Here is a 21,324-nt window from a genome sequence, read left to right as displayed (position 1 = left end):
GAGTGACAGGGGGTGGGAAGGAGCCAGAGCTGGGGGATCGAGATGGTGGCGAGAGGCCAGCAAATATGCCCAATGGAGAGCGAGTGGAGGAGAGGCACCGGCTTTCTGTCCTCAGGCACTGAGCCCTGAGAACAGGCCGTTCACCTTTGCAATTTGATCCTGGTCTCATGCCAGCTTCTCCTGCTCTTGGGAAAAAGCAGCCCTGTCAAAGAAATGAACATTAGCTTGTCAGATCCCAAGATATCTGAGCTGGGAGGACCCTTGGAGACTGGCCAGTTCAACTCCACTTCACAGATGGAGGGGGCCAGAAAATAAAAGTCCGGTTTGATGGATGGACTTGCAAACTCCGGTATAGGGAAAGATGCATCCCCTCTTCCCACTGTTGACTCAGTCCTACGAAGCTAAGTCATAGGCATGACGTTGGGGACTGTGATGACAATTGTTGCTTCCCCTCTTAGTGACTCATTGAACACATTTTTTTTTTTAACACCCACTGTATGTTAAGCACTGTGCTAGACATGGAGATAAAGTGGAGAGCAAGCCCAAGCTCCTGGCTTCATGGCATTGACATGTCAAGGGCAAGTTTTAAAAGGCAACAAACAAAAAATATGTAATACAAAGTTGGGGTGTGATAAGGGGTTGGAAGAGAACTGAAATGACATGAGGGAGTGAGCCTTGTAGATGGTGTGGGGTGGTAGGATCCAGACAAGAGGGAATAGCATGTGCAAAGGCCCTGAGGTAGGTCCATGCTTGCTGTGTTGGAAGGGTGTCACAGAGGCAAGGTGTCTGGAGTGGAGTGAGGGGGACTAGGACAGGAAACCAGAGTGGTAGCAGGAGACCAGGTCGTAAAACCACCTGCAGTCACGGAGGACTGGCTTTTCCTCCCTGACTTTTCCAAGGAAGACTTTGGTGAGATAGGAACCCTGGGAGGGCTCTGAACGGAGGAGAAGTGTGATCTGACTTCAGTTTAACAGGATCCCTCTGGCTGCTGAGTAGAGAATGGGCTGTGTATGGGACAAGGATGGAGGCAGAGAGGTTGAGGAGAAAGCAACAAATAGAGTAAGCAAGAGGTGATGGCAGCCTGACCTGGCATCAGGGCCTCCCCCAGTTGCGCTACATCCTTCCAGGGGACATGTGGAAGGGACAGGAAGCTCCCTTTAACCCTTACCCATGACCCCAGTGCACCGTCTATCTCCTCACAGCTGGAAAGGTACATCCAGATGAACCTGAGGTTGGAGCTGGCACAGGCCCAGCAGCACATGGTCCAGAACCAGACAGCCACCATGCTGGAGCTGGGCACCAGTCTCCTGACCCAGACCACCGCCCAGACCCGCAAGCTGACTGACGTGGAGGCTCAGGTACTAGAGGGTGAGGGGGTGGTACTGGGGGCACCGTGGCTGGCCAGGCTGGCTCATAACCCTGGTCATCTTGCTTTGACCCTTGTCCCTGGGGAAGGTCAGAGCCTCCTCTGACCTTGCAGCCCCCGGGACCCCTCCCTGATGACCCCATCACAGAACTGTCTCCCACCAGGCCACGAGCCCAGAGCAGGAAGTGGGGGACAGCAGACACTGGGTTTGGCTCTTCTGCCTCTGTGAGTCCTGTGTCCGGTCCAAGCTGGGATTCAGCAGCACAAACACACCTGCCCTCAGGGGGCTCACAACGCTTCAGGAAAATGTGGATAATAAATTAGACCTATTTATTAGACCTCAGGGGGACAACAACTCTGGAAGAGGAGGCCACAGGGAGCAGCAGAGAGGGAGGTAGGAAAGGGACAGGAATATAAGTGAGAGAGTGAGTAAATGAATGGCTGAAAAGACAGCTGACAAAGGGCCACGTGTTTCTTAAACCTTACTATGTGCCAAGCCCTGTTGGCGATGCCTGGTTCTAGTTTACAGCAGTAAATAAAATAGGTATGCATCCGTACGCCCCTGGAGCTTCCTTCTCATGAGCACCAAGAAAACAAGCAGGATAAATAGCATGTGTATGAGACAGTGATAGTGCTAGGGAGACAACAGCAAGGACGAAATGACCGGTGGAGAGTGTGTGCCAGGAGTGGCGAGAGGGACAAGTTGCAAGCTTAGACAATACAGCCAGGAAGGCACTGCTGGGAAGGTAGGGTTGGGGCCAGGCTTACTAGAACAGCCTTCCCAACAGGGAGAGCAGTATGTGCAAAGGCCTGGAGGTGGAACAGAGCTGGCAAGCTCCAGGAACATCAAGGAGGCCAGTATGGCTGGAATGACCCAGGGAGACTTGTGGGCCAGCATCAGAGGTGATGGGGACAGGTGGCATTACAGGATTTTGCCAGCCACCACCATGTGCGGTGGGAGCCACAGGAGGATTTTGAGCAGAGGGTCCGCATTTTAAAAGTCTACCCCAGACTACCAACCAAACAGAGGCCTATAGAGGACAAGGTCGGGGACTGGGAGCCCTGTGAAGAGGCCAGTACAAGACACAGGGTGAGAGATGGAGGTCAGGGCCAAGCGGGTCATAGAGGAGACCAGGAGAGTGGCCATGTAGCCATTCGGGAGGTGGAGCAAATATCTAACTGCTGATGGATTAGATATTGGGGGGGAGGTCAAGGCTGATTCCTCCCACGTACATGGCAGGAGGAATGGAACTCCATGTACAGGGATGGGGAAGAGCAAATTTAAGATAATCACAAGCCTAGCTAGGTGTCATGGTCTGTGCACGGGTTGGGAAAGAATTTCCAGAAACAAGGCAGAAGGAAAGAAAGGACCACGATATTAGGGTCTATGAGTGAGAGGGTGTAAATAGGTCAGCAAGTTTCTGGAATGTCAGGGCCTGAGGTCAAGTGTGTGGCTGCTGGGCAGGGCTCCTAAAGGGCTTACAAAGCCCCCTCTCCCCACCTCCCTTGTCGGGGCAGGTCCTGAACCAGACGTCACGAATGGAGATCCAGCTGCTGGAGACCTCACTGTCCACCAACAAGCTGGAGAAACAGCTGCTGCTGCAGGGCCATGAGCTCCACCGGCTGCAGGGCCACAACAGGTGGGCACTGGCACCCTGACACGGGACACCCTGGCAGGGACCAGAGCTGAGCTCCAGGGCTGGGCTGGGACCCAAGTGGGCTGGGGATCTGGGGTGAGCCCCAGAACCAGCCTGAGCTGGGCTCCGTCAGGGGGCAAAATGAAAAGGTGGACTTGAGCTAGTGCCCAGGATGGGGGCTAGGGCCAGAGGTAGAGGCCTCAAGACTGGAGTGAGGGGGCACTAGGGCTGGGGCTAGAGCTGGGACGTGGCCAGGGCTAGGGCAAGGCCTGAAACCAGGGTAGGAGATCAGACTAAAGTTGAGAGTGAAGGTGGACACTGGGGCTTGGCTGAGGCTGAGGCTAGGGGCTAGGCAGGCATGGGGCCTGACCACCCTGTCCTGAGTGGGGACAGGAGACAGGCATTTTCCTGGGACGTGGGAAACCCTGATTTTTCCTCTCTTCTTTCTCTCTCTCTCTCTTTCTTTCCTTCTTTTCTATCTTCCTTTATTTATTTTATAGATTTTAACAGCTTTTCTGAATCACCATTTGGATAACATACAATTCACCCTGTACATCTTAATTTGATCTACATATCTGTAAATAAATAAATATAATCTCACCTACCAACTCCTCTCCTTCCCAGAAACAACCACAGTGATATGTTTCTTGTCTGTATTAGCAGAGAGTCTCAGCATTTATAAGCAAATAAACACAAAGGGAACACCCTTTAAATTACAAAGAAAGAGTCCTGGGGTACAGATAAGGCAGAGACATGGACCTCTGAAGCTGATTTCATCTCAGTTTCGAGCTGAGTGGAGAAAAAACTGCCAAGCTCAGGCTGGTGGAGAAAGCAAAACCCACACAGGTAAGCAGTCACAGGCCTGTGTACAGAATGAGATGTTATTGTTGCTCATATGCTGAGTCAAGATAAGGATACAAGCATCCTCAAGCTCCCTGTGATCTGGGGGCCATTAATGATAGTTTGTATACCTCCTTATTCTTACTCCCCATCCCAAGGGAAGGGGGAAGCACTGGGATACTACCAATGACTCTGAACTGAATTAAAGTGCCTAGAAACCAGTGAGCCGGGTTCAATCCCGGGGTTGGGAAGATCCCCTGGAGAAGGAAATGTCAACCCACTCCAGTATTCTTGCCTGGAAAATCCCATGGATGGAGAAGCCTGACAGGTTACAGTCCATGGGGTCGCAAAGAGTTGGACACAACTGAGCGACCACCACATACAGAAACCAGTGAAGATGGAGGGTGTCATCAATACACGCTTGGCCCATGGAGACAGCTAAAATTCTAGAGTCCAGGTGGAATTGTCTCTTCCTGAGGCATAATCTGGGGTCCAGAGAAATTCCTCCGGCCCTGGCTGGACTCATTTTCTTAGACTGGAGACTGGTTGGCATAGCCTCATGCATAAGAAAGTATCTCCTTCCTGCGTCATCTCTCAGCTACCCACCCACTGGCAGCAGAGGCAAGTATGTATGCACAGTCCCCTTTTTAACCCTTTTTAAACCCAAGTGGAACATACTATTCTTTGGAAGATGATATTTTCTTTTTTTTTTTCAATTATCCTGGAGATGGTTCCATAGCTACGTGACACACTTGTGAATTCTTTTCTCCAGCTGCATAATGTTCCACTGGACGCCTGTCCCCAGATATATTTCCCAGTGCCCAGTTAATGGGTACTGAGGTTGTTCCAGTCTCTTATGATTCCAACACGTGGTGCTATGAATATATTCCCCATACCTTATTGAACACACATGTGAACAAATCTGTAGGACAAAATGCCAGAAGTGCAAAAGCTGAGTCAAAAATTTCTTTCTTTTTAAAAAAAACTCATTACAAAAATGCCTCATGCTTATTATATCCTCAGACAATAGACACTTGTACAAAATGAAAGGTAAAGTTGGCCCCCTCCACCCACCCCTTCCTTTTCATTTCCATCTGCTCAAACCTGATCCACAGAAGTACCAGCACTTAGTGGATTTTCTTTCACATTCTCTACAAACTCAGGTACCACCATGTCCTTCCATATGTCTATCCACGCCTCTTCCTATAAGCTCCCGAGTATCCCTCAACAATTTACATTAATACCATTTTCTTTCTCTTTTAATTTCTCACATGCGGGGTTAGACTGGAGGCAGTGATGTGCCACTCCAAGTCCCTGGCCTCTTTCCCTTCTGCACAACTGAGCTCAGCCTCCTTGCTCTTCAGAACTGCTCCAGATCATTTCCAGGGAAACCAGAACAGAAGAGCTTCAGCCACTCCTGGCTGTTGTGCGTTTTGGCTGTTTTGTTTTTCCCCATTACAACCAACTCTCCCAAAGGACATTCTTGCCCATGCCCCCTGGAACTTGTCTCTGGTGAGTGGACTGCTATTTCAAAAGACACACGTATTTGGGATTTGATCACGGCTAGCTGGTTGCTGGTGTGTCCCTCCCACCCCACCTGTTTCCTCTGCTGGACCCCAAGGCATTTTACTCCAGGGCCAGGTCTCTCTTTCCTCCATTCCTCACTCTGCTATCCGTGGGCACGGACCTCCCGGCTGTGGAACCCTAGGCAGGACGCTACCTCTCCGAGCCCCGGTGCGGTCTGAGCCTCACCCGAGGACCCAGGGGAAAGCCTTGAGTGTGACTGCACGGTGGGGGCGGCGGGTTCACCCCTGTGCGCTCCCTCCCCTCCCTGCAGCGCGCTGGAGACGCGGGTGCAAGCCCTGGAGACGCAGCAGCAGGCGGAGCTGGCCAGCCTCCGCGGCGAGAAGGAGCGACTGCGGCGCCTGCTGGGCCGCCAGAACGGCGCCCTCGCCGGCCTCGAGCGCACCCTGCGCGCCGCCAGCAGCAACTCCAGCCTCCTGCAGCGCCAGCAGCACCAGCTGCTCGAGTCGGTGCAGCGCCTGGTGCGCGTCATGGCCCAGGGCCCGGGTGAGCGCCCGGGGCGCCCGGGGTGTGGGAGGAGGGCAGCAGAGGGGAGGGAGACCCTGCTTACCCTCCTGCCCTTTCATGCTTGTTCTGGCAGCCACTGCAGGAAGGACCATCCCCGCCCCCAATCACGAAACAGAAACAACAAAGAGTAGTCATCATGGTGACAACAACCACAGTCCTAAGAGGAACCAATCCAGACTCCTCCTGACTCCCTGAGTGACCTTGAGCATGCCCCATCCCTCCCTTAGTCTCCCTTTCCCCATCTGTTCAATACGGGTGGTGATAAGAAGGACACCACCAGCCCAGACTGACAAGTTGGGGATTCCAGGATCCACCCTCCATCCCCGCTTGCTTGGGCTTGCCCCCTCATCCCCAAGCCTCAGTTTCCCTGTCTACAGAATGGAGAGGTTGGATTCAGCCCCACCCTACCCCCCAAGGACTTCTCTCCCCTCTAACCCAAGAGGACCAAACAGGAGAGGAGAGGCACCTCTGGATCAGTTTCCTAAGAAAGGACAATGGCTGGGCCTGCTCCCCAGCCCCCACTTCTAATGGGGCCGACTTCAATCACTCAGTTCCAGAGTCAGTCACTCAGTCAACAAGCACTTACTGAGCCACCCAGTGCTGGGTGCTGGGGGTACACCAGTGAACAGCATAGTTCCACAACTGTTTCTTGCCAAAAACAAAACAAAACAAAACAAAACATGGCTAGCCCCTCTCTGTGGGTCTCTGAGGGAAGGAGGAGGACTTGCATATTTGTTAAGTGCCTGGTATGTGCTAGGTGCCCTGCTAGCAGTGTCCCTGAAGTTTCCAGACTTGTTTAGTCGCTCAGCTGTGTCTGACTCTTTGCCACCCCATGGATTGCAGCATATCAGGCTTCCCTGTCCTTCACCATCCCTCAGAGTTTGCTCAAGTGCATATCCATTGGGTCACTGATGCCATCCAACCATCTCATCCTCTGTCATCTCTTCTTCTCCTGCCTTCAATCTTTCCCAGCTTCAGGGTCTTTTCCAGACAATGGAAGGCCTAAAAGGCTGTGTGCAGGAGAGGAGACTTTAATCTGAGGGCTGCAGGAAGGGACTAACTCATTTTCTAGGGACTAACATTTAGGAAGCGTGATTGGAACCAGGGAAGGGAGAATGGCTTGGTGAGAGAAAGACAGGGAAAGGGTTCCTACTGCTGCTGGGTCACCATAGGGGGAAGCTGGAAAGCCTTTAAGGCACAGGAGTCAAACAATAGTGATGGATTCCAGACGCTGTTGGCTGGCAGCATTGTGGAGACAGAGGACAGCACCATAGCGCCATCTAAGCTGGGCACCCCGAGGTGGAGGTTTGAAAAGGTCTGAGGTGGCCACAGGCAAGAGAATTGGATGTCGTCCGTAATTAACAGTGACCCGAACCCATCACTGGCTTGTGCATAGTGGCAATGAGGCTGCCTAAATTCATCCTGTAGCTCAGCCAAAGGCATGGGGCCTGGGGCCAACACCTCACCCCACCGGCTCACTGCCAACCCAGTCTCCAGTTGTGGCCCAATGTCTGCTTCCCTTCCCCAGGGACCAGGGGCCTGGCCAGTGAGACCATGGGGATCTTGTCCAGGGAATGTTTTTGCACAGACTGGGATGGATTTGGGGGCTTTTGTCTTTTCATTTGCGATCTGGGAATAATAGCCTCCTTTCAACAGTGCCTCAGCTCCAAGATCCAGGATCCAGGTTCAAGTATGAAGCCAAAAACAGGAAGTCACACACTTGATAGCTTCCTGGTTTGTCCCTCGCCAGGATACCTATCCATCTGGAACTTTAGCCCTGTCCATGGATACCCACCTTAAACTTAGTGACTCAGACATTAAAGAATCTCCCCACAATGTGGGAGACCTGGGTTAGATCCCTGGGTCAGGAAGATTCCCCTGAGAAGGGAATGGCTACCCACTCCAGTATTCTTGCCTGGAGAATTCCATGGACAGAGGAGCCTGGCAGACTACTTGGGGTCCTTGGGGTGGCAAAGAGTCAGACAAGACTGAGTGACTAACATTATTAGTTATTGGATACCCACCTACCCAAGATTGGATTCTGGTGGATTCATAGCCCAAAGCTCTAATGGATTCCACGAAAGGAGCCAGAGAGGGGATTTGAATAGTTTATTTACCAATAGTCACTTTTTTCTTGCTAAGCCTGGAGGCCCCCAGAGCCCTGGTGGAATTTGGCCATTATATTCATATCCTCTCTTAAGGCCAATGGTCAGCTCCCAGGGAAAGCAGAATGTAGGGGAGGGGCCCACCTAGGAGATGCTGGTAGAGTGGACTGTGGAGGAGACTCTGGGCCACCCACCCCGAGGGAGCTCTAAGGACAGCTCCCCAGTGAGACCCAGAGAGAAGGCAAGCCCTGCTCATCCCTTCCCACCCGACCCAGCCGTGTGTCCTTGAGCCAGTTACCTCACTCCTGGGCCTCAGTTTTCTGGTCTATGAAATAGAGAAGTACCTCAGTGGAGTTGGAGCCCCAGTACCTGTCCTGAAAGACTGTAACAGCCTCATCTCTGGCCTTCCTGCTTTGAGTCTCATCCCTCCCAGTCTCTGTCCTAATCTCTGGCCAGAGCACTCTTCCTTGCCAGAGTCTGCGCTCCTCAGCCCCATGTTCAAAACTGAAATCTCAAGACTCCTCTCTCCTTCCTTGATGACACTTTCCAGTTCATTGAGCAGCTAGAGCTCCCTCTGGCCTCAGGTCTGAGATCAGGGTGTGAGTCATCTCCTCTCCGTGGCCTCAGGCAAATTCCGTGTGTGTGTGTGTGTGTGTGTGTGTGTGTGTGTGCGCGCGCGCGCATGCATGTGCAGGCGCGTGCATGCATGCTAAGTCAGTTCAGTCCTGTCCAACTCTTTGTAACCCCATGGACTGTAGCCTGCCAGGCTTCTCTGTCCATGGGATTCTCCAGGCAATAATACTGGAGATATTCCCACTCAGAGATTGAACTCATGTCTCTTAGGTCCCCTGCTTTGGCGGGTGGGTTCTTTACCACTAACACCATCTGGGAAGCCCCAAATTCCCCTCACCATACCCCAACCCCAGCACACAGCAGTCCTGTTCCCACATTGGAGCCTGTGCTTGTGCTGTTCCCTCAGCCTGAGACAATCCTCCCTTCTACGCCTGGGCAGTCCCTGCTCCTCGTCCAGGTCCCAATTCACTGTCAGCTCCTCTAGGAAACCCTCCCGGGCCTGATACATTCTGTGTCCCCAACATCTCCCAGCCCAGAACCTGGCACAGAGCAGGCAGAAGTGCCCACCTGGCCCTTTCCCTCTCACCTTGTTATTTAGTTGATCAGTCACGTCTGACTCTTTGCAACCCCATGGACTGTAGCCCGCCAGGCTCTTCTGTATGGGATTTTCCAGGCAAGAATACTGGAGTGGGTTACTATTTCCTTCTTTTTTAAAAAAATGTTAATATATATATTTTATTGAAGTATAGTTGACTTACAGTGTTTTAGGTATACAGCAAGATGATTCAGTTATATATATACACATATATAATTTTTCAGATTATTTTCCATTATAGGTTATTATAAGATACTGATTATAGTTCCCTGTGCTATACAGTAAACCTTTGTTGCTTGTTGTGTGTCCATTTTCTTTTAAATTAGAAATATACTGTTCTATTCATACTAAGTCAAAGAAGTAGAATCAAAATTTGTCATAAATTTTTAGCTAGGCAAAATTTCATAAGTTTTCTAAAGGGATCTTCCTGACCCAAGGATCGAACCCGCATCTCCTGCATTGGCAGGTGAATTATTTATCACTAAGCCACCCCCATCTTCATCAATGTACATTCATGCTCAGTCGGGTCTGACTCTTCGTGACATCGTGGACTAGTCTGTAGGCTCTGCCCATGGGATTTTCCAGGCAAGAATACTGAAGTAGGTTGCCATGCTCCAGGGAATCTTCCCAACCCAGGGGTCGAAACGGAATCTCCTGTGTCTCTGCATTGGCAGGTGGATTCTTTGCTACTGAGCCACCTGGGAAGCGTTTTGCTCTCTGCTAATTGTTTTCACCTTGTCCCATTGCAGCCTCCATGAGGGCAGCTGACCAGCTGTTCCAGGACTGTGCAGAGATCCAGCGCTTTGGGGCCAATGCCAGTGGCATCTACACCATCCATGTGGCCAATGTGACAGAGCCCAGAAAGGTTAGGGGGCTCCTTGGGGACTGAGGCTATCAGACGGTGCTGAGCCAAAGGACCCCTGCTCACCCCCACCTGCTCCCCACATTCACTTCAGGCCTTGTCCAACATCTGAGATCCCAGAGAAGGTAGGGGTGACCCAATCAGGGGTCAGATCATGTGGTTAAAGCAGATATTTTCTAGCTTGTTCCATGTGGGATATTAGGGACTGGGACTGATGGAGACCCTGAACTTTGAGGACCAGTTATCAAATGTGTGGAGGGAGCGCAGTCAAGGCAAAATGTGGATGTCAGGAGGGAGGGTTTGGGGGCCAAACCCAAAAGAGGAAGAGTTTGAGACATCCTTTTTAAGATGCATTCAGTCTGAGTATTTACTTAAGTGAAAAAAGACACCACTTTTAAAGTAAATATTTTATACGGAATTAAGTAAATTCAGCTATGGTGGGATTTGGGAAGTGTGAATAGCTAAAATTTGGGAGCACTGATAGAGAGGGAAGAGCTGGCCTGGGAGGTAAGAGATCTGGGCTCAGACTTCAGCTTTACTTTGACCCATTCACCTTGAGCATATACTTTCCCCTTTCTGGACCTCAGTTTCCCTTCCTGCAACCTCTGCTACCCTCACAACATATACCACTGTCTTCTCTCCTGAACAGACCTTTAACATCTCAGAACCTCTATTCCAGCTACTCCCCTCCTCCACTGGAAATGCTATTTCCACTCATCTCTACCTGGCAGGCATGTCAACATCCAAAGCCTTGTTCCAATGCTACTCCCCTGGGAAGCCTTCCCGAGCTGTCCCTGACTCTTGGGAACTCATCTTGTAGCTGCCCAGATGTTCATATTCGGTAGTCTGCCAGCTGTATTAGACCTTCTAGCCATATCAGTCTGCTAGCTTCCTCCAGATCTAACCAGCCCTGGGGGTTGATTTATCTCTCATTTGTCTCTGATTTGTCTACTAATAATATGGGACTAGATACCAAGTATTTCCTCATCAAACATTGAAATCTACTGAACTGGCTGAAAAATTAATATGTAAACAAAAGTTAAACTGAAAGATGTGATTGCAATGGATGGTAAGCTCTTCAAAAGAATGAACTCTTTGTCTCATCCATATTGGCACTCTCTATGCCTTGGACTGCAAGATCCAACCAGTCCATTCTGAAGGAGATCAGCCCTGGGATTTCTTTGGAAGGAATGATGCTAAAGCTGAAACTCCAGTACTTTGGCCACCTCATGCGAAGAGTTGACTCACTGGAAAAGACTCTGATGCTGGGAGGGATTGGGGGCAAGAGGAGAAGGGGACGACAGAGGATGAGATGGCTGGATGGCATCACTGACTCAATGGACGTGAGTCTCAGTGAACTCCGGGAGTTGGTGATGGACAGGGAGGCCTGGCGTGCTGCGATTCATGGGGTCGCAAAGAGTCGGACACGACTGAGCGACTGATCTGATCTGATCTGATCTGATGCCTTGAATGGAGCCTGCTACCTACTAAGTGCTCAGAAAACATTTGTCCACCAAATGTAATAACTTTTTTTTTTTTTTTTTTTTGGTATCTTGTCCCAACCGTGCGGCATGCAAAATGGTTCCCCAACCAGGGATTTAACCCAGGCCTCCATAATAAAAGCACTGAATCCTAACCACTAGGCCACCAGGGAACCCCTGTAATAACATTTCCTGAGTCTACGCCATATATCAAGCACTTTACACCTCTTGGCATTTCATTTTTAAAGGAACCCTGCAATAATAGTGAATGAAAAGCCTCCGTTTACTGAGTTCTGTTCTTTAGATGGATGACTCATCTAGTTCTCACGACAATTCCATTGTGCAGATAAGAACCTAAGGCACAAAAAGATGAAGGTATTAGCATCCTCGTTTGACAAATGAAGAAAGGAAGGGTTTGGGCCTGGATCTGTGCGATGCCCTTGACCACCAAGCTCACTGTTTGCTTTGTGATGTTCTGTCAGTCAGATGACCCTCATGCTGGCCCAGACCTGGCTTCTGGCTGCCTCCAGGGGCTTCCAACTCCCCACCTTCTCAATTCTCTCCAGGTGTTCTGTGACATGGAGGCCAGTGGAGGTGGGTGGACCCTCATTCAGCGCCGTGAGAATGGTAGCGTGAATTTCCAACGGAACTGGAAGGATTACAAACAGGTAACATTGCTGCCCTGGGGAGGATCTTGTCAGTCCTGAAACCTGGGGCAGGATGTGGGGTGTGGGCAGGCATCTGGTTTGCCCTCAACCCTTCTCAGAAAAAAAAATCAGCCTGCCTAAACCAACTCCCTTCAAACAGGTTTAGCCAGCGCACATTCACTGTCAAGGACTCCAACACCCAAAATTGAACCTTCTCTTTGCAAGTCCTGACGTATATCCTAAAAATGAAAGTTTAGCTTTCATTTTATTTTAATTTTTGGAAAAGATACATGTTGATGGAAAAATTTTACCAAAAAATGGAACAGAAAAAAGTAACTTCTGCTGCCCACCCCGGGATGCACTGCTTAAATGAATGTCTTTGTCTTAACACACATACATGACTACATCTGTAGGAGAGATTTTTTAATGCAGAATTGCTGGCTCAAAGACCCCATGCATTTTACAAGATGAGGGATAATGCCTGATTGTCTTCCAATTTTTTAATTAAATTTTGAGTAAAGGATTTTTGGCAAGCTGACTTAAAAGCTCTTAAAGTTTTTAAGAGCAAAAGAAATAGAAAAAGATACTCAAACGGAAATATAACAATACTATTTTTTGTGTGTCTGTTTGCTGTCCATTTGATAAATACTTGAAAATAAATAGCAAATTAAGCTATGACTGTTCTTAAACCAATTGGGTTTTAAAGAATTATTCAAATGGCAAAAAGCAAGAGGGTGCTCAAAAGCAGAAATACACAAGAGTGCTGACTATAAACCATTAGGCTGATCAGTGGTACTAAAATGGGGAGTGGGGCTTAGGTGTGCCCTGTCCTTAGTGCTGAATTACTGTCCTGGCTAAGGGTGTTGGATACTTGTCACCCTGGGACACTTTCCACCTCAGTGCTCTTTGTTTTACAATTCTGTTACTGAAATTTTGCAGTAGCTGCCATGTCACTGAACAAAGTTTGCTCAGCCATGTATGCAGCGGATTTAAGTTTTTAGCTAGTTTTTAACTGAGATTTAATATACATGCATTTCTGTGCCCAAATCCTAAGTGTAAGTAAGATTCAGTGACCTTTCAGTGAATATGTATTCACCCATGTGACCACCTTTCAAAGATAGATATGCAACATTCCCAGCACCCCAGAAAACCTCCTTGTGTCTCCTCCAAGTCAAGACACCCCCAAAGTAGTGGTTATTCTGACTTCTACCACCACAGACTTTTTTTGACCTGTTCTTGAACTTCGTAGAAATGTGATTTCAATTGCTTTTAAAAGGTTTTTACATTTACAAAAGTCTTAGTCATTTTACTCTAGAAGTTGGGGAGCTCCACCCTTAGGCCTGCCCACACTGTTCTTTATGAACTTGGTCATTTAGCAAAGTGGCTTTGGGTGAATGTCCCCAGAGCCCGGCCCAGCCCAGATCCTTAACCAAAGGCGTAGCCTCTGTCCTCCACATGCAACCCACCCGCATTCTCCCCTTCCCTAGGGCTTTGGCAACCCAGCCGGAGAGCACTGGCTAGGCAATGAAGTGGTGCACCAGCTCACCAGCAGGGCAACCTACTCTCTGCGAGTGGAGCTGCAAGATTGGGAAGGCAACGAGGCCTACGCCCAGTATGAGCACTTCCAGCTGGGCAGCGAGGCGCAGCTGTACAGGTGGTCTCGGGGCCCAGGCTGGTGGGTGGGTGGGGGACCCTGGGCTAGTGGCTACAGAGTCTGCGCCAGGGGTCAGTCCCTGGGCGTCTCCTGTTCCTGCCATCTGTCCCCCATCTGGGTGCGCGTCATGGGCTCTGGAGGCAGCTGGTTAGCACTCAGCACAGCCCGGCCACTGGGTGGGGTGGAAAGAATGCCACTGACGCTGCCATGCCGGGAGCAGGAAGGGGCCTTCCAAGGTCAGTCAGTCATTTTGCAGAGGCCTGGAACCGCGGGAGTGATGTTCCCAGTCTGTCCTATGTTATGAGGGGAAGTGGAAAGGTCTCCGGGCTGGGAAGTAAGAGACCTAGGCTCATTCTCACTCTCTCCAGCTCGCTGTGTGAACTCAGGCGAGTCAAGTCAGCTTCTCCGTAGCTCTGTAACACAGGATGGGCTTAAATATGAGCAACTTATAAAATCACCAAGGTCTCCCACCATCCCCCTCAGCCTGGGTTCTTGGTCCCATTCAGAAAAAGAAATGAGCATTTCTTGAGCACCTACTATGTTCCAGGCACATAGCTCCATTTAATCCTCCCCATAACGTTTTGAGGGCTTCCCTGGTGGCTCAGACGGTAAAGAATCTGCCTGCAATGCAGGAGACCTGGGTTCGATCCCTGGGGTCAGGAAGGTCCCTGGAGGAGGGCATGGCAACCCATTCTAGTATTCTTGCCTAGAGACTCCCCATGGGCAGAGGAGCCTGGCAGGATACAGTCCATAGGGTCACAAAGAGTCGGACACGACTGAGTGACAGAGCACACACACTCATAACCTTCTGAGGTAAGTGTTGCTATACCTGCTTTAGTGATGTAGGAACTGCCCAGAGTTACAAGGTAGGGAAGGCATAGTTTTAAACTCATTTTTGCTGCCAAAACTCGTGTTTCTCCCCCATCATTTTATGCCTCTGAGAAACTCGAGGATATTAGGATAAGCTATCTTGGAACCAGGACAGAATTGAATTCACAGATTCATGTTCCAGGGCCACAAGGGACCTCACATGTCATCTGGTTTTTCACATGATGCTAGAACCTCCTCTACAGCCACAGTCAGCATCCAACCATGCTGGAATGCTCCCATTAATGGGAAGCCACTTCCTGCCAAAGAATCGCTCATGACTCTCTGGCTCCTTGCACTGTATGCATAGTTCCCTCTCTGATGGCCTCTCAGGGATGTGCCCCCAGCCCCTCTCTCTGTGAAATGTTCCTGGTTCATCCAGTTGGCTGCTTCTGACATCCCTCTTTATGGGACTCAACCCAATCTGATAATGCTCTTTCATAAAGTGTAAGGTCTAGAGCTAAATGAAACATCCCCAGGTCTGGGCTAGGCTGGCTGAGCTGAATGCCCCCTGACTCCTTGAGCTGACCAGTGAGTAGCCACAACACCTGGCTGACCTCTCTTTAAGCCACTGACCACCAAAGCCAAGGCTTAAATCCTGGCTTTATCCTTATCTCCCTGAGGGACCCTGAGCAAGTTGCTCCCTCCACTGTCTCATCTGTGAAATGGGTGCCCAAAGTATACTCACCTCAAAGTGCTGTGAAGCTTGAATGAAATACTACACATAGAGCATTAACACTAGCACTTAGTAAATATCCAACAAATAATATTATACTATTATATTACAATTACTGTTCCCAAGCCATCCTTTCACACACTTGGCTGGCCTGTTCTGTGCGAATTCACTGCTGTTCCCATCCCCAGTGCCTGGGACATAGTAAGTGCATAACAGGAAGTGGGGGTGCCTCCCTTTCCTACACATGTAACAGTTAAACTTCATTTCATCTCCATGACCCAGTCCTGGGGCAGCAGCTTCTGTGGCCCCAAGTCCATGATCTGCCATTTTTCTTAGGGAAGAAATATCAAGAAAGTATTATATCTCATTGTGCTAAAGAACATGGCCCTAGAGCCAGATTGCCCAGGGTATGAACCCTGACTCTTTGACTTGTTGGATTCATGACCTTAAACAAGTTACTTACCTCTCTGTGCTTCAGTAAAACACACTATCTATGTCATAACTGAGATAACCTGTGGGAAAATGCCTAGCATATGGTTAGTGTTAAGTAAATGTTAGAGATATATAAACAATATATCCAAAGACAGAAATACAATATCTCTACATCTATGCATATCTCAGTTATTTATGTCCATTTATACGAACATATGCATTTATGTTAAATTTGGAACCACTTGCTGTGCTCTCCTATGTGAATTTGATGTGCTGCCTCTGACTTTTTATCTGAGATCTGGAGAAGCTCCCTGCCCATTACTCTCAGGTCTCAAAGGGCCCACATCTATTTGACCCTTAGCAGACCCCAAATAATAATAACAATATATTGAACATTTGCCCTGAGCTAAGTGTGGGCTGGCCTTGGTCATTTGGAGAAGAATCAGACCTGCGCTCTACCCCTCAAAGTTGTTCACAGTCCAGTGCGTCATGTGTATCTTGGGGTGAGTGTGTCTTCCCACACCCCCAGGAGTACAGGAGTTGCCTAAGGGGACAGCACAGGAGCAGAGACACTAGTGCTATCAAGGAGGGCTCCCTGGAGGAGGTGATGCCTATGAAGAGTAGGCATTCTCCAGACAAAGAGAGGATAGAGAGGACACCCCAGGCAGAGACAGAAGAGTTGCCATCTAGCTGGCCACAGAAACCCTAAACTTAAGCAACGCTCTTTCAAAGGCTGCTGGGATCCTAAAGAATAGGCCCTGCTCATTCAGGAACAGCTTGGAAGATCCTGGAAAACACAGAGGGGCCTGGAAACTGCGAGAGAAGGGCTAGGGGAAAGTGACAGAAACAAACGCTGGTCCCTGGGCCCCCACTGTCCAGAGTCAGCTGCCTGACAAGATGAGGAGGATCCTTTCAAGGATGCCCAGAGGCAGGGAAGCCTGGCAGTCAGCAGCTGGGGCATGGGCAGGAGGGACACGCTTATATGTCAGATACAATGATGGGGACCCTCTGGAGCCCAGCTGGGGTGCATGCAGAAGCCTGCAGAGAAGTAGCCATGGAGCGGGGTGAGGGAGGCACAGACAAGGCACAGCACACACTGACAGCAGGCACAGGCCTCCCCGAGGTGCCACCCACCCAGACCCGGCACGAGCACCAGATACACACAGAGGCACACAGGGACACGCACAGACACACATGTTCGTGTGGAGGGGCTCACCACACCCCTTGGTATATCGTGGGCCTTCAGAGCACAGAGACTCATACAAGTGCCATAGCTACCCAAACAAGCACAAGCACACAACCGGGCACGTGTGCAAACATGCCTCAGAGAAGCCCTTGCAGATAAACACATGCACAACCCAGCCACAAAGACAGATTGCAGAGCACACACCAGATCCACCATAGATAATGCCACACAAACTCAAAACACACGCACACATACACACGCAGGCACAAAGACGCGTACCCAGATGCTCACGACCTCAGACACACAAACTCACACCCCTTCTGTATCTCACCTGGGGACGTCCAAGGACCCGTGTGTTTGTTTGGGTTCCCCAGGCCTCGGCCATGAACATGTTCAAAGTGTGTCTGAAAAATGGGTCAAGTGGGGTTTCCTGGCCCATGACTTGAGGGTCCCCTAGAGACTGCAGATCCCCCTTCTCGCTCCCAGAGGAGCGGGGAAGGGAGGCTGAGGACTTGGGCCCAGTAAGGGGCTGATGCCGCTGAATGACCTCATGAGATCATTTGGCTTTGTCCAACACTGATTTCATGCGGCCCCAGACTAAACATGACCCCCAACCTCAGCCTGAGCCCCAAGCCTGGCCTTGAAGTGACACGTCTGAGCCCTTAAGGGGAGCCGTCAACAGCCACAAGAAGCTGGGACCATATGAGCAAGTGGGCCGGCCAGCCTATTCCCACCCCAGGGAGGCCCTGGCTAGGTGGGCCTCTTGGAAGGGGGTTTGCAACACCTGTCATGCAAGCCCAGGGTGATGTATTTAAGGGCATTGTTGAGGCTTCATGGCTGTCTGCCCTGAGCTGGCCCTGCCCTCTCCGCAGGCAGAGTCCATGGGTGGGAGGTACAGGGACTGAGCCAGGCCACATGCCCAGGCACCACCTTCCCTCTAGATCCCTCTGGGGGCATCTCGCAGGCCCTGCCCTGGGGAACCAGAGCTCCCCTGAACTGCCCTGGCTGTACCTGGTGTCCCCTTGCCTCCACCCAGAAGACCTTGATTGCTCCCAAAGTGGCTCCCGCCGCAGCTGTCAGTGGAGGCCCTCCCCCACCACAAGCCCCCAGCACTGTCTTCAGCCAGGCTCAGTGGAAGCCTGTGCCAGCCGCGCGCCCCGGGCTGGGAACACACGGACAGGACAGGACGGATAACAACAAGCCCTGAACGTGCTGGGCACTTAGCACGCGCCAGCACCGCTCCACACTCGTCACATGCTGAGGTCACCCCCTCACAATGACGGTTAATATGCTATCATTACCGTTTTTAAAAAGTGAAGAAACTGAAGCTGAGAGGTGAAGCAATCTGCCCAAGGGCATGCAGCTGGCGAGCAGCAGAGCTGGGATTTGAATCCAGGCATTTTGTCCCCAAAGCTCATGGTTGCAATCACCACACAGGCCTCAAGGTGTCTGCCAGGGTCTTGTAGCCTGATAAATAGAAACCCTCCCCACCTGGCTGCAAGGGTAGAAGTCACAGGTATTGGGGTGCCTTGGGGCCCGATCCATGTGGGCTGATGTGGTCACGGAAGTCTTCCTGGAAGTGGGGGCGGGGGGATGAGTATGAGGAGGTGTGACAGGGCTGGGGTTGCAGGATGGTCAGCTGGGGAGGGAAGGCACACAGCTCTCACACTCGGGGAAGGCTCCTTTGGCTCACAGGAGCTCTGTTTCCTCTTCTGTAAAACAGGAGTTTTAGGGTATGGTGAAGATTAAGCAAGAATGAGTTAACTCACGTTAAGTGCTTTAAACAATGCCTGGCACATAGTCCATGTTCAAAAAGTGTTAGCCATAGTCATTATTATTATTATTATTATTATCATGATCACTCTCACAACTGTCCAAGACTCAGGTCCAGCTGAGAGGGGCCTGGCACACATGGGGACTCTGTCCCTGGAGGCAGCAGGCAGGGACGGCAATCCAGGAGGGAAGATGGCCCAGCATCCAGGATGGGGCTCCCTTCCCAGGACAACCAGAGGGGAGCCCCTTCCTCAACCAGCCCCAACCTGACTCTGTGCCTCTCTCCCATCACCACCTCCGGGTGGCCTCCAGGCTTTCTCTGAGTGGGTACAGTGGCTCAGCAGGGCGCCAGAGCAGCCTGGTCCTCCAGGGCACCAACTTCAGCACGCGCGACGCAGACAATGACAACTGCCTCTGCAAGTGCGCCCAGATGCTGTCCGGAGGTGGGTGCAAGATGGGGTGGACCCACGCCTCTGCACAGGCTCACCTGGCTGAACACCTTTATCGCCTCCCCACTTGGGTCTTTGTGCAGCCAGGTGCCATCAAGAAGTGGGTACAGGTCAGGGTCTCACTCACTTGCAGGCTGGCCTGGCTGTACCTCATCCAAACTTCCCTACTTCCACTGAGTCCTTAAGGTCCCCTCCAGGGTCTCACCGCCCCCTAAAGCTGGCACCTCCAGTTCTCCCCTAAGACCTCAGAGCAGCACTGATGCTGGGGACCAGGGTGCACCCTAGGGGGGTAAAATGCCTAATCTGCTCCAACCCCAGATTTGAGACTCCCCCGCAACCCTCCTCCAGGCCAAGCAGGATCAGGAGGAGGGAGACCTGGGTTGGGGGCAGAGGGGCAGCTGCCCACCAACTCTGACTCAGGCAGTGTTTTCTGCAGAGAGCTACGTCAGAGAGTGGGAGATGGGATGTGAGAGACAGAATGAGAGGGACAGAGATCGGAGGGGACCTCAGGAGACACAGAGACAGGGACAGACGGAAATGAGAGAAACACCAGGATGAACAGACAGAGAGGTGGACACAGAGCTGCATGGGGACAGGGGCAGGTACAGAGGGAAAGGTGGAGAGAGAATCACAGATCATGTTTCATCCACGAAAGACGGATGGAAACGGGGTGAGAGGCAGAGAGACCCAGAAAGGCAGGGTCATAGGGAGCAAAGAGACAGAGACATCAGAGAGACAGACCCAAGCTCCCAGCCTCTGGAGGCCCCAGGCTGAGGAGAGGGTCTGGGAATCTCCCACCCATTCCCACCCAACCCCATCCTCAGCAAGCTGGCTTCTCTCAGGGGCCAGCAGCCCTGATTCACCTTTGGGGTAGGGGGCTGCCCTCACCCTATTAACTGCATCCCCATTTACCTAAAGCCTCTTTCTCTCGCCTCCACCAGGGTGGTGGTTTGACGCCTGTGGCCTCTCAAACCTCAATGGCATCTACTATCCAGCCCGTCACCACGTGCGCAAGCTCAATGGCATCCGCTGGCACTACTTCCAGGGCCCCAGCTACTCGCTGCGCGCCACTCGCATGATGGTGCGCCCCTCGGGCATCTAAGGGGCAGCCACGCCTGGAGGCTGGTCCCAAGGGAGGACATGGCCATGGTATCCCCTGGACAAGCCGGACTCGAACACAGGACACAATGCCAGGACCTTGTCCCGGACAGCCTGGGGGTCCCCTGAGCCAGCCCTCCTTGCCCCAGGAGTCCAGAAGAGTCGCCTCTAGCCCTTTTCCCCTCAAGTTGTGAAATGGTGGACATTTGGGGGTTCCTGCCTCTTCAGTGTCCCTCCTCCTCTTCCCTCCTGCCTCCTGCAGGGACCTCCTGCCCACCTGAGGGCTGCAGTATCCTGAACAAGCGGAGAGCAGATTTAACTGGGCTCTGCAAAGGAATATGCAGCTAGTGGTGGAATTTCAGGCAAGTGGGAAGGTATTTACAGGAGGAAACCACTCAGGTGGAGGCCCAGATTCTGTCCCCGGGTTGTTGGGAAGGCCATCTCTTATTTCAAGCTTTCTCACATCCTTGAACTTTCTGTTCAAGACTGAAGGAGCTGTGTCCCTCCTATAATGGGAATCGCCATTTGCACCCACACTGTCCATCACTCCTAGGCCCCAGCATCTAAAGCTCAGACATGGTTTCTCAGGGGCTCCAGGAGATCCAAGAGGTACTCCTTTACCCCTAGAATGTTCTAGAATATGTTCCAGAGAGAATAAAGGTACCTGTGGTCTAATGAGGGAGGGAAACACCAGGTTAAATCAATGTAGACGCATTGTCAGAGCCATCACTGTGGTCATGTGCTTTGTGACCACCCATGAAAGGGCTAGAGTGGGCCACTTTCCCCAAATTTACTTATTTGAAAATGGGACCTGATTATCTCAGAGCATCTCCTGGGGCTGTGGATGCCCTTGGAGAAAATTGGTTCTCCCGAGTCATGAGTTAAACCCCAGGCCCCATCCCCATCCCCAGCTGTTTTCACCATTTTCAGCAATGAGGGCCACCATAACATTTTCAGACAGCCTCTAAAAACAACTGGAAAGAGGCTTTGGG

At 51.2% G+C, this 21,324-nt stretch overlaps 1 protein-coding gene across 6 annotated transcripts in view; it reads left to right on the top strand.

Annotated features, from left to right (window-relative positions):
- Positions 1-21,010, top strand: part of ANGPT4 (angiopoietin 4) — a 43,119-nt gene extending 22,109 nt beyond the window's left edge. The window contains exons 2-10 of one of the 6 annotated variants that reach the window (XR_015139194.1): positions 1,203-1,358; positions 2,885-3,006; positions 5,208-5,355; positions 5,681-5,913; positions 9,957-10,072; positions 12,117-12,218; positions 13,685-13,851; positions 19,098-19,228; positions 20,176-21,010. Coding sequence is in view for 1 of the 6 variants with exons in the window: in XM_086332631.1 (XP_086188757.1) it covers positions 1,203-1,358; positions 2,885-3,006; positions 5,681-5,913; positions 9,957-10,072; positions 12,117-12,218; positions 13,685-13,851; positions 19,098-19,228; positions 20,176-20,336 (1,188 nt within the window). In the remaining 5 variants the exon portion in view is untranslated. Of the gene's footprint in view, positions 1-1,202; positions 1,359-2,884; positions 3,007-5,126; positions 5,356-5,680; positions 5,914-9,956; positions 10,073-12,116; positions 12,219-13,684; positions 14,665-19,097; positions 19,229-20,175 lie in introns of all 6 variants that reach the window. The other 5 variants (XR_015139192.1, XR_015139193.1, XR_015139195.1 and 2 more) reach the window with 5 other exon arrangements.
- The last annotated feature ends 314 nt before the right edge of the window (positions 21,011-21,324 follow it).

The sequence above is a fragment of the Bos grunniens genome, chromosome 13, assembly GCF_055505025.1.
Source record: "Bos grunniens cultivar Pamir isolate PY7600 chromosome 13, Bosgru_T2T1.0, whole genome shotgun sequence".
Taxonomy (NCBI): domain Eukaryota; kingdom Metazoa; phylum Chordata; class Mammalia; order Artiodactyla; family Bovidae; genus Bos; species Bos grunniens.
The sequence above is the reverse complement of the archived record's forward strand: the minus strand, read 5'-3'. Positions and strand labels throughout refer to the sequence as shown.